Source organism: Petromyzon marinus, chromosome 24 (assembly GCF_048934315.1).
Source record: "Petromyzon marinus isolate PM22_M1 ecotype Great Lakes invasive population chromosome 24, UKy_Petmar_22M1.pri1.0, whole genome shotgun sequence".
Taxonomy (NCBI): domain Eukaryota; kingdom Metazoa; phylum Chordata; class Hyperoartia; order Petromyzontiformes; family Petromyzontidae; genus Petromyzon; species Petromyzon marinus.
The window spans coordinates 14,952,095-14,965,184 of record NC_133690.1 but is presented as its reverse complement, the minus strand read 5'-3'; the positions used below and the strand labels follow the sequence as shown (position 1 = coordinate 14,965,184).

Here is a 13,090-nt window from a genome sequence, read left to right as displayed (position 1 = left end):
TTTGCCAGTGTCGCGTGTTTCAAAGATAAATAAATAAAACCCTGAAGCCTGCTCTTACAACGCAAGGCATCAAGGACGCGCAGACACACGGGACACCCATTATCCCGGCATAATAAAGTGATGTTCCTACAACAGAGGAGCTCCAACTCCATTTGTGCACAGCCATTGCCAAGGCAGCGGTGCACAACATGCATACGCACACACATACGCACACACACGCGCGCATACACGCACACACACGCGCACACACACGTGTCTCCCTTTCAGAAGAATACAAAGCGCCGTGAAGTGTCCCCTTGCATTTCTCATTTCTCGAGGAGAAATAACAAAAAAGGGGGGAGGCGGGGGGCAAACAAACGATTCAAGATTATTGCCTCGGCAACGGGCGCTCGCAAAAAAACGGACGAATTCTGCAAAATGTCACGCGAAAGCTCTGTTGAGGATGCGCGCACAGCGATGGTCCTCATTGCATTCCGCGGCGTTTTGCTCCTAATGTCTTGCAAACCCAAAAAAACACACCCGTGGCTTGCGTGAGCGCGCTCGTTGATTTTGAAATTGAGGGGCCGGCTTTGGTCACGCTTCGCCGAGGCTTAGGTGCGTTTTTTTTGTTTAAGCAGAATTTATCGAGCTGAATTGAAGTGTCAGAAGTTGACCGCTCAGATTTTCACGTGGGTTCAATGATTTTAATTCGACGCGTATACATTGTACGGTGTACTGTCAAGCTGAAAATGCATGATTGCTTTGCTCGTTAGCAAATCCTGATATGAATGAATTTCAAGTAAATAACCTACTATTTTCTAATTGAACAATGGCCATGCTCTAAACCAGGGGTGGGAAACCTTTTTTCTGCCAAGGGCCATTTGGATAATTATAACATAATTCGCGGGCCATACAAAATTATGAACTTAAAAATTAGCCTCTTGTATTTGGTCAAACATTTAATTAACTCACCCCTAATGTGATGGCTGGAACTGCTTCTCTTTGGTGAGGCGTGTGATGTTAGCTGGTATTGATGATGTTGCTACTCGCAACTGCTTTTCCAGGTTTGCTCCTAGATTTATTGAATTTCGAGTCCCGCCTGCGGTTGCCTTGGCAGGGCCACACCAAATGATTTCGCGGGTCTTGTACGGCCCGCGGGCCGGACGTTCCCCACCCTTGCCCTAAACAGAGAAGGCAGAGTAAGATTTTTGAGACAGCATTTTACAATACTCAATGCGCAGTCTATCAAAAAGATTAAATATTAAAAAAACGGCGGACATATAAATACCTTTCCATTGCATATACAGTAGTAACATTAAACACGAATACAAAAAATACAGAGATAAAATATACAGTTACAAAAAAACGCCAAGTTAAATACATAAACTCTTGACCCAACGTAAATATTCCAGGCTACGTGGGGCGAGAGGTGACCAGTGACGTGGATGCTTTCTGCTGTTCTGCTTAATGCCTAAGCAGGCATCTTGCAAAAAATGCCCGTCTGTGCTAAAACAGGCTGGAGGAGGCCAGCACTGGCATCTGTATCTATCACTCGTTGTTTGTTTAAAAAAAAAACTAGTGCATTTGCCAGTGAGCCACAAGCCAGAGACTTTTTTTTCTTATTTTGCACGCTCAATCAGCACTGTTTGGAGCTTTTCTTAATGGTACAGGATAAATCTGCACGCGCACAAGTACTGCACTGCGCGGTATTTTTTCTAATGATCGCTTAGTGAATGGTAGAATGGCATTCTTTGCAAAGCAGAGAGCCACGTGTGATTACTGCAATGCCTCGCACAACAGAGATGCAGTCCACCTTTTAAAATGGGTCAAAGGTCAATGTTGTGTAGTGGGGTTTTTTTGGCATATGAGGCTGCGATGGAAAATGCAGTATTATGGGAAAACATTTTTTACGATACAAAAAAAGTAGAGGTTGTTTTAGGGGTCAGCTGTTCCCTGTCCTAAATATTTTGGAATTTCTATCACTGGCTCAGGACAAATAGAATCGCACAATGTGTTTTCATATCGCATGTAAATCTGCCAGGGTGCAAATAGATAGCGCAATACGCTAAGAGCGCAGAGATATAAAGGTTGATTCCCATGGATAACATCAGTGATGTGTGATATCTGAACCAGTCCCCTTATCCTCTCCGTCACAAAACTCACACGAACCAGCGTCGTAAAGTATCGTCCAACAAGAACCTCGACAGCACGAGGAAGCCTTAACGCAGCAGTGGATTGACAAATGACCTCCAATCTAGACGCTGCGGCATCTAAAGACAATGAGAATTATACATTCAATAGCAAAGCATACATATGCACGTTGTGTAGATATAAACATCAATGCCCCAGAGTGTATATCCTTTTTGCAAGCGCTGGTAAATCTTTGGCGTGTTATGGGAACCTATAATAATAACAAATCTGCCCATGTGGCTCGACAGAGTTTATATAATTTGCTGTCAGTCGTTATCTCCGGGAAAGGCAAGACACACACACACACACAAAGATACGCTCACTCACACACGCACACGCGTGTTGCTCAAACCACTCTCCTTACGTGAACTCCTTTGCCTTGCATATTGGCTCGCTCGCTTCTCATTCCACCATCTGTGCGGTAACAAAAAAAAAAGGAGCCAAAGCGAGTGATTCATTCTTGGCCCGGCGGTTTGTCTGGTCTGTAAGCGTCGCATTATTATGTTTCTCTTTCATTGCTACGTACCAGTCAGTGATGGTGGGCGAGTGAATCTCGGTTCTTCTCTGCAGCGGCGGCGCCGCTTTGTGTGTGACTGTCTTCTCAGGCGCAGAATTGAAAATGTCTGACGTTGGAGAGTCATCCGAGGGGGCACGATCATCCTTCGAAAATGCCTCTATGTTCGGTGAGTGAGTCCGAGTTGAGCTGACTTTCGCCACAGCCTCTGCCCTCGAAGGGTCTGGCTGCGTGTCGCACAGATCTCGCTGCTTTTTGTGCTCTTCAGTGCTTCTGACGGGCACTGTTCAATTATTGTTCGCCACCGCAAAGACAAAGATCCCCCCGGATAGCCTCAACAGACTTTTGGGATAAGTGCTGTTAGCGAGCAGCACCTGTGAAGGATGGCAGGGTGGCACACGAGGGGGTGTGAATGTGCCAGCACCACACCCGGGGCCAGTGCCGGATTAAGGTACTGGTAGCCCTAGGCACTTCTGTTTCGTCGGCCTCAAGTGATAGCTTTCTGCAGTTGCTGCTGCTGCTGCTCAATGTTGATATCGCCGCTGCCACTCCTTCAGTGATAACTTTCTGCACAATAGAGGTGTTTCGGGTTAAGTCGCGTAAATATATAAATGTGTCGTTAAAACCCGCCACCACCTGACACAGCCAACGAACATGCCAATTCGTTTCTAGATTTAAAGCTTTCGTGACTGCTAGGATCCATACTCTTTGGTTCTATTGGGTAAAGTCACGTAGGTGAAAATAAAATAACAAAAAATCACGACGTTTCGGCCACAACACAAGCGGCCTTCATCAGGTGAAGGGACGAGACTGTCTGGAGGATAGTGCTAATTTCTTTGTCAGAACACCTTGTTTGCTCGCACACAGGTCCGATGTCTGAGCGTGGTTGTGTTTCGCTAAATTCTCCTGTTTGATGAGTACTAGGTGCCTCGGTGAATGTATATGCTCTAACTTTAACATAGCTATTTCTGTGACCAGTTACAAGCTAATCACTCAGCTATTTCAATGCTAAATTCGATGCTAATTCCTTTGTCAAGGGGTACCTCTGCGGATGTGTATACTTTAACTTAGCTATTTCAATGAGCCATTTCAATGCTAAATTATATGCTAATTCCTTTGTCAAGGCGCTTGGTCTTTTTCTTCTCACACAGCTTAAAGGTCGTGATCTAAGCGTGGCTTCTTCCACTCCAGCGCTAATTCCTTTGTCAAGGGGTACCTCTGCGGATGTGTATACTTTAACTTAGCTATTTCAATGAGCCATTTCAATGCTAAATTATATGCTAATTCCTTTGTCAAGACGCTTGGTCTTTTTCTTCTCACACAGCTTAAAGGTCGTGATCTAAGCATGGCTTCTTCCACTCCAGCGCTGTCCTCCAGACAGTCTCGTCCCTTCACCTGATGAAGGCTGCTTGTGTTGTGGCCGAAACGTCGTGATTTTTTGTTATTTTATTTTCACCTACGTGACTTTACCCAATAGAACCAAAGAGTATGCTATTTCTGTGACCAGTTACAAGCTAATCACTCAGCTATTTCAATGCTAAATTCGATGCTAATTCCTTTGTCAAGGGGTACCTCTGCGGATGTGTATACTTTAACTTAGCTATTTCAATGAGCCATTTCAATGCTAAATTATATGCTAATTCCTTTGTCAAGGCGCTTGGTCTTTTTCTTCTCACACAGCTTAAAGGTCGTGATCTAAGCGTGGCTTCTTCCACTCCAGCGCTAATTCCTTTGTCAAGGGGTACCTCTGCGGATGTGTATACTTTAACTTAGCTATTTCAATGAGCCATTTCAATGCTAAATTATATGCTAATTCCTTTGTCAAGACGCTTGGTCTTTTTCTTCTCACACAGCTTAAAGGTCGTGATCTAAGCGTGGCTTCTTCCACTCCAGCGCTGTCCTCCAGACAGTCTCGTCCCTTCACCTGATGAAGGCCGCTTGTGTTGTGGCCGAAACGTCGTGATTTTTTATTATTTTATTTTCACCTACGTGACTTTACCCAATAGAACCAAAGAGTATGCCAATTCGTCTCTAGTACAGCACACTTTTATATATTTACGCGATCTAACCCAAAAAACCTCTATAATGGGTGATATTGGTCGCGAAATCCTACGTGTTAGACATTTTGAAATTACTGCTACTGCTGCCCCGTGTTACTCCCTCCGCTGTCACTCCACTTGTTTCACGCGCCACTTCATCCAGCCTCTGGACCGATGTCGTTACTGCTGATACGTTCACTATTTAGTCGGTGCCCTGCGGCGCAGATGAGCAGATTTAATTTGAAATTGTTGAAAGAAAAAATACTAGGTAAGCCTAAAAATATTACAGGCAAAATGTCTTCGCCAAATTGTTTTTTTTTGTACTATGATTACCATGTCGGATGACGCAGCTTTAAAATGGTGCCGTTGATTTTCATCGATAACAAATTTCAATGTTCTGACAGGACGACCACATGGCAAGCGCCATGTTGCTTGACTTTCCTTTAAGCTGAAGGATTCTTTAGACTGTTATTTTAGGTGTAGTAAGCCTCACTTACAACGAGTCAACGACTTGTTACCACTGCAAAGAAATGTAAACGATGAGGCAACAAATTAAGTGGCAAAATTAATTAAATAAATATTTCTTTTTTCTAAAATACTAAATGTTGTCAAAAACGACTGCATATCACTTGCCCTGTAGTCAACACGTTGACTATGGCAACACGTTGACTATGGCAACTGATGTTCATTTATGAAGTGTCAGGGACTAAGGCTATTTGGCTGCTATTTCAGGCAAAGTTAGAAAACCATGGTAAAATATTTTTTCTTAGACCCTTTAGTTTTCATAGGCCCCAGGCACAGTACCTGCTGTGCCTATTGGAGTGGGAATGTTTACACATCGCGCCAGGTACTCGTTTGAGGCTGAGTCGATCTAGGGGAGGCCCAGGACTGGATTTAGATAATGGTCACTGGTGTTTGCTGCCGTGAACGGGATTCGAACTGGGGTAGCCGGGTTCGTAGCGCAGCGCGCTAACCGCTGGTGCCCCACCACCGCACACACATACACGGTGGTCAGTTGCCTCCTTGTCCACTCTTCTATCGCTGATATCATGGTTAATGTGTCCACGACGCCTTCACAATTTCACTCATTGCTTCTCCGATTGCTTAGTCACATCCAACATGCGATCATCCGCCACACTGCATGTCGCATACACGTCGCTTTCCACTTATTTTCCTCCCACTGCTCAACGTTGGAATATCCCTCGCATCGTCGCTTTCCCCAAAGTTCGCATACTAAACTTGCTTCAGAGCCAGAGTACACGGCGTTGCAGATGAGTGGCACGAACTTGCGTAACAAAGGTGATCAGTCTAGTCACACACAGGTTGCGATGTTACAATCCTCCCTGTCTTGACATGGCCACTCCATATGTTAAAGAGCTCTTGTAAAAAAGGCATACCCAGGGTTCTTAAACAACGGGAACATTGAGCCGAGCTGTTTTTACACTCGAGATATAGTTGGTGGACGAGCTTCGCAAAAAGAATGGGAATAAGAATCAATTTGGGAAGGAAGAGTGGGAATGCCTGTGTGCAAATGAGATTGATTCATTCTTCAATGAGCACGAAGGTAAACATGACCCCACAGCGGTGCTAATGGTACAGGTTCATCCAAGATGGGATAATTGGATCACAAATAAAGGGCTCGTAGAATTGAAATGCTGTGTTAGTTTTGACATTAATGATGCAGTGCTCTAAATAGTGGCACAGTGAGTGAGGGGGGAGCCATTGAGGATCAAATTTGACAGTAAGTGCGTCTACTCTGAAGCAGGGCCATGGCCTGAAACGCTGTAAGGCAGTGTTGATGACAAAAGTGGTGAGTTTCTTGTTTTTATACTCTTTGGTTCTTTCGGTAAAGTCACGTAGGTAACAGCTCTCTCGTTGGTTCAGCAGTTCCACTGCTGCTGGATTATTTTTTCCGCCTGAGGACGACCGCTCGTGTTGCGATCGAAACGTCGTTATCTATTATTATTTTTCTACCTACGTGACTTTACCGAAAGAACCAAAGAGTAAGGATTCCTGCAGTCACGAAAGCTTCAATTCAAGGTTTTCTTATTTTTGCTTGATTTGTGCGAGTGCACCACCGCCCAGTGCAGTTGCTTACACTGTTGTTTTGACTCGAACAAGGGGCGACGGGCTCACTGCACAAGTACATTTAGTGGAGTCTGTTAGTGTCGATCGAGATTGAAGTATTTATCGTCCGTTCAAAGCTGGGAATATATTTTGATGATTGTAATTTCACTCTTGAGTTAAATTTTACGATAAAACACGTTGAAATGTCGTACATTTCTGAATTATATTTTCAGTTTGGGTGTCACGGTGGCGAGATGTTAACTACCTCGCTTGGTATGCTGGAGGTCGTGCGTTCGATCCCGACTCTGACGCCTGCTGTATATTTGGAGTTTGCGTCTCTCTCCGACCCTCAGGCCTGCTGTATATTTGGAGTTTGCATGTTCTCCCTGTGGTCACGTGGATTTTTCTCCGGGTCCTCCGGTTTTTTCCCTCGACATTTAGAAACGTGCGTTTTAGAGTATTTGGCTGCTATAAATGTCCACGTGATGATAAGCCACTTCCTCGAGCTAACAATTGTGGTCAGATCCCATCTGAAAAAGAGCTATATACAGTAGCTCAGTCGGCCTTACCTGGTAAAATAAAAAAAATAGTTTAGTTTTAATACCTGCACGAAATATTACAAATCATTTACAATGGGCAGTTATTTTAAATTTTTAACAAGGAAGAGTATTTTTACTTACAACTTAGAACTTGACAGAAACGTTGTGCCAGTTTCCCCACCCCTCACCACCTCACTGTATAGTCCTTGCCAATGTAATGCCATCACTCAACATTGTGCAACTTTTCTTTTTTACGGTGCAAGTCCTGAGGTTGCTTCTCCTTCTTTTTATGGCGGTTTTATCACTTCTTTTGTTTAAAGCGTGCCGTTAAATCAGCTTCGAGACGAGCCACATGCTGGTCAAATTCCTCGTGTGTGGTGGGACCCCTGCACCGGTGTGGAACTTTCATTGTGTCCCTCTCTTAACGCCCCTCCTACCCCCTTGTCAGATTGCCCACGAAGAGATAAGCTGTCACGAAAATGATGGCAATTCATGCCGGTCTCTTTCTTCAGACAAAATCCGAAAAAAAAAGTTCCGTGGCAAGCTACTGTAAAAATAAAAAAGCTGCCTCACAACTCTCGCAGTTCGTTTGAAGATGCTCACGCAACAAATAACGGCAATGCACGTAGGGCACTCGGTTATTTAATTACCTCAACCGAAATGTGCTAATGCCGTTAACGCCCAAGATGCATGTTTGTACCCAGGTGTTTTAATGCCGCCGCTTTAAAAAGTACCTGTTGAAGAGAGAGAGAGCGCGAGAGACAGGGAGAGAATTGTGCAGGCTAAGTTGGCATCAGTCGAAGGTCAAATATAAAAGTGTCTACAACCAATAAACTCAATTGATTGATTTAAAATGATGTGGCCGGGTCGCTCAATGGTCAGGAGAGCTGAGCTGGCACCACTGACATTCTGGGCCCTAATATGGCCAGCCAACTGTGATTCAACCGGGTTACTCAAGTATGGCGAGCTGATGGCCTCAGCAACCGATGGCTTGATAAAATATCTACAAATATTACATTAGGTTTTTAACTTTATTTTGGCTCATTCCAACCTGTTAACCGTAATAATTGTTGTTGTTCGGACATGCAGCAAACATTACTTGTTGATAAATACTGACGGTGGTGCGGTTATTGTGGGCAACAAGGTCCATTTAAACGAGTTCAGAAGTCGTTCTGTTGATGTCATATGGGGCCAGATCTTGACGCAGGGGAGGAGACACTGATACCCACATGAATGCAAATGGAAAGTACTTCACCTCACCACATGTGACACCGATAACTCAAATCTTTCCGAACTCACAATGAACAGTTCGGCTCCTGCTGCTACTGCACCCCCGCCCAACTCGTTTGCCGTGACTTCTCACCTCCCCGGGACGTTTTTTTTATTCGCTCGATCGATTTCCCTTCGCCTCGCGCTCATCTCCTCTCCAAGACATCCATTACCTCGTCCTTGTGTTTTGACGCAATTTGCACGTAGATTTTGTGAACGTTGTTCGTTCTTGTTCTTTAAGCCCTATTTTGTTTTTTTTTGCCGTGCACCTCCCACACGTTCCGTCGTTGCCCGTTCCTCTGTACGGATCGCTCCGATGTTGTCCTTGTTCTGCGCTGAGGCCCCACGGATATCCCCTCGCAAACTAGCTGGGCAAAGTAGCTGCGCACTTGGGATTTCCCACGCAACAAATGATTGAATATTGGAATATAATTTTGCGCGGAAGGGGGAAATGAAAAAAATATGAAATGCGAGCACGTTAACGTTCAATGTAAATGACCACCTCGCAAGTAAAGCGCGTACGGTGTAGGTTATCCAATGGAAGGTAAACCCTGAACCCAACGTTACCCTGAAGTGGGATTCGAGTCCGGCCTATGGAGTTGCCAGTCTGCCTCCTCTGCGTGCTTATTTGTTACAAGGTCGTAATTATAATATATATTGGGGGGACACCAATATTCAAATATGCTCAAAATGTCCCCCCCAATATATTGCTATGAAATAAATTTCTGTTTATATGATTGTGGTTATGGTTGTACTTTGTTAATCCCTAATCTCTGCCATTACATACAATGAAACCATAAAAGGTAAAGAATAAAAACAGAGCAATGTAATACAATGCACTATTAGACATTATTGTAAAAAATAAAAAAAAAACGTCCATCCTATGTGTTAGTAAATTTTTTTTATATATATTAGGCAGGAAATGGCAGGAAATTAGTTTTCAAATTTAGATTTTTTTCTGGGGGGGGGGGGACCCCCAGACTCCCTGGAAGAGTTGGTCCCCCCCAATATTGACTCCATGGCTACGGCCTTGATTTGTTACATCCCCCACCCCCTCCATCATCAGACTCATTGAGTCGAAGCGTCGTTTGTTGTCGTTTGTCTTTTTTTGCCGTGTTGTTTGTGTTCGATCTTTGTTGTCCCAAGACACGGGGTGGTATACACCCTGTGCACACACTTGGCGACTTTGCGACATGGCCTTTCAAAGCAATGGTAAACGTGTTTCGTTAACCTCGCGCTAACTTTTGAAAAAACATCACCAACTTGGGCTTGAGATTGTGGCTGTAATTTTTTATTGAATTTACCAGACCGCCCCCCCCCCATCATGTCCCAACAGCAACAGGATTTCCAAAACTCTGCTAATTGATGGTGAAGTTTAATCGAGACGCGTTTCAAGGCTGAGAAAATGCTAAATTTCTGCTCTTAAGAAATTTGCTACGGTATCGCAGCACAAAACGTTTGCAATAAATAGGCTGCTGAGTTAAAACAGGTACAAAGGACACATTTCATTGCCCAATTGCAAGCGGAGGTCAGAGGTAATGAGTTGTAATTCATTTACCTGGAACCCACCACCTCCCCACCAAGGCCGCGCTCGGCTCTTTACTTTTATTTACCAACGGTGAAGGCTGTCTGGGAGTTGACTTTCTGTGTCACTGTTTGTACTCTTCAAAGGATTGTGTGTGTGTAAAAAAAAATGTATTTTTACAAAACAGGTTTCCCTGTGCCAGAGGTGGGGGGGGGGGCACAAAAATGAGCTGCGTTCAAGGTCCTGCCTGGCACGGGGACATTTGCCTGACTCTTCGTGGTCCCCCGACGGGGTTTTCCTCTGACCTCGTGCTGACTCATTAGGGACAAGGTTTATGAAGGAGGAATTATTTTGAAGCTCGGGACGGCGACATCACTGATGGGCACGGCGACGCGCTCGCTCGCGCAATGCCTCCGAGCGACCGACCTCTGAACGACGATGCGTAATCCACCAGCCCAGCGCAGCCCAGCGGAACACCGCAGGCTTCTTCTTCGTATGGCCGATGTAGATGCAGAGCAACGACCACAATTTCACACTCATGTGGTCAAGCCAGAAAACCGCGTCAGGAACCAGTCTGTCGCTGTGATGTTTGTTCATTTCTCAGTCCGCTTGTCCTGGTGAGGGTCGCGGCGGCAGCGTATTGAGCAGTGGCGGTCCTACACCTCCCACTCCATGGTGACAGACTCCAGCACTACTACACTATACACTACTACACTATACACTACATTACTATACACTACACTACTATACACTACTACACTACACTACTATACACTACATTACTATACACTACACTACTATACACTACTACACTATACACTACATTACTATACACTACACTACTATACACTACTACACTACACTACTATACACTACATTACTATACACTACACTATACACTACAGCAGCGTGGTGAGTAGTGGTGGTCCACACCTCCCACTCCCTGGTGACAGACTCCAGCACTACTAGACTATACACTACTACACTATACACTACACTATACACTACTACACTATACACTACTACACTACACTACTATACACTACATTACTATACACTACATCAGTGTGTTGAGTAGTGGTGGTCCACACCTCCCATTCCCTGGTGACAGACGCCAGCACTACTAGACTATACACTACTACACTATACACTACACTACTATACACTACTATACACTATATACTACTATACACTACTATATACTATACGCTACAGCAGCGTGTTGAGTAGTGGTGGTCCACACCTCCCTTTCCATGGCGACAGACGCCAGCACTACTACACGATACACTGCTACACTATACACTGCACTACTATACACTATTCACGACTACACTATTATACACAAACTCTAGCTCTTCCTGGGGAATTCCCAGGCGTTTCCAGGGCCAGCCGAGTGACATCGTCCCACCAGCGTGTCCTGGGCCGGCCCCGGGTTTTTCACTCAGTGGGACGTGTTTCCCGGTAGAGTTCCCGGGGGCTCTACAGGTGGGCATTCTGACTAGGTGCCCGAACCACCTCAACTGGCTCCTCCTCTTAATCCAGAGGAGCGGCAGCTGGACTCTGAGGCTCTCCCGGATTACAGAGCTCCTCACCCGATCACGGAGAGCGAGCCCGGCAACCCCGCGGAGAAACCTTGCTTCTGCCCCTTGTCCCCGCGATCTCATCCTGTCGGTCATTACCCAAATCTCATGACCATAGGTGAGGTTGGGAGCGTAGATCGACCTGTAAACCGAAAGTATTCTTCGGGAACTCAGCTCCCGCTTCACTACCATGGAACGGTTCAGCGCCCGCATTACTGTGGACGCCTCACAGATCTGCTGGCCGATCTCCTGCTCGCACTTACCATCACTCACGAGCTTAAACTCCTCCACTGAGAGCAGCTGTTTCCCCCTCACCTTGGAGAGCACACTCCATCATCTCCCGGGAGTGAACCATGACCTCAGATTTGGATGTGCTGATCCTCATCCCAGCCGCTTGACACTCCGAATCGAACCGTCCAAGTGCCTGCTGGAGATCACAGACTCACGAGGCAACGAGGACAATGTCATCTGCAAAAGCAGCGACACCACCTCCATGCCCTCGTACTGGATACTCTCCATACCTCGGCTGTCGCTTTATACCTTGTCCATGAAAATCACAAACAGGAGTGGACACAAGACGCACCCTTTGTCATAGTCCAATACCCACGGTGAACGACTTTGATTTAGCACCAAGAATACGAACACAGCTCTCACTCCGGGAAAAGAGGGACCGGATAGCGCACACAAGCGGCACCGGTACATCGTACTCCCGCGGCACCTCCCACGAGACATTCCGGGGAACACGGTCACGTGCTTTATCCACGTCTACAAAGCAGAGGTAGAACGGAGAAGCATACTCCCATGACATCTCAAATATCTGTGAGAGGGAAAAGAGCCGGTCAATTGTTCCACGACCCTGACGGAATCCGCATTGTTCCTCCTGAATCTGAGGCTCAACCACCGGGCGCAGCTTCCACTCCAGCACTCTGGTGTAGGCTTTTCCTGGAAACGCTTAGGAGTACGATCCCTCTGTAGTAGGATCACACCCTATGGTCTCCTTTCTTAAAAATGGGGACCATGACCCCAGTTTGCTAATCCTCGCCGTGATGTCTCCTTCGTATTTGTGGCTCAGTCATTGCGTCGTTATATGTTATATGGTCTGTTCTGGATGGCCAGGTATCCGCATCTACTGCGATGGTGTGTGCAGTGGAAGCAAGTTGATGGTAGCCCATGAGTGGTAGCCAAGGTCTGTTCGTGAAGGTTTGAAAGCTCGCCAGAAGGGCGACTTACTTATTATTGTCAACTGTGTAAATGACGAGAAAACCCATTGCGACAGAAATTAATAATCGCAGGCTTACAAACAACGAGATTTACCAGCGGGCATCGATGTGCGGCATTGCGCGTGTTACAGAGGGGGCTCGCTCAGCCTCATCCAAAACGCCAACTCA

The 13,090-nt window shown here is 45.7% G+C and overlaps 1 protein-coding gene and 1 long non-coding RNA gene across 5 annotated transcripts in view; one reads left to right on the top strand and one right to left on the bottom strand.

The window, feature by feature from the left end:
* LOC116945589 (bile acid receptor-like) overlaps positions 1-13,090 on the top strand; it is a 92,490-nt gene that overhangs the window by 8,989 nt on the left and 70,411 nt on the right. The window contains exons 1-2 of one of the 4 annotated variants that reach the window (XM_032960049.2): positions 2,502-2,653; positions 2,775-2,852. In XM_032960049.2, coding sequence (XP_032815940.2) covers positions 2,789-2,852 — 64 coding nt within the window. In that variant the 5' untranslated portion in view covers positions 2,502-2,653; positions 2,775-2,788. Of the gene's footprint in view, positions 1-2,501; positions 2,654-2,697; positions 2,853-13,090 lie in introns of those variants that run through there. The other 3 variants (XM_076069429.1, XM_032960047.2, XM_032960050.2) reach the window with 3 other exon arrangements.
* On the bottom strand, positions 1,064-2,785 carry LOC142928915 (uncharacterized). Its single transcript, XR_012945220.1, has 3 exons — positions 2,696-2,785; positions 2,534-2,583; positions 1,064-1,160 (listed from the first exon to the last, which is right to left on the bottom strand). It is a non-coding gene; the product is annotated as an uncharacterized LOC142928915 (long non-coding RNA).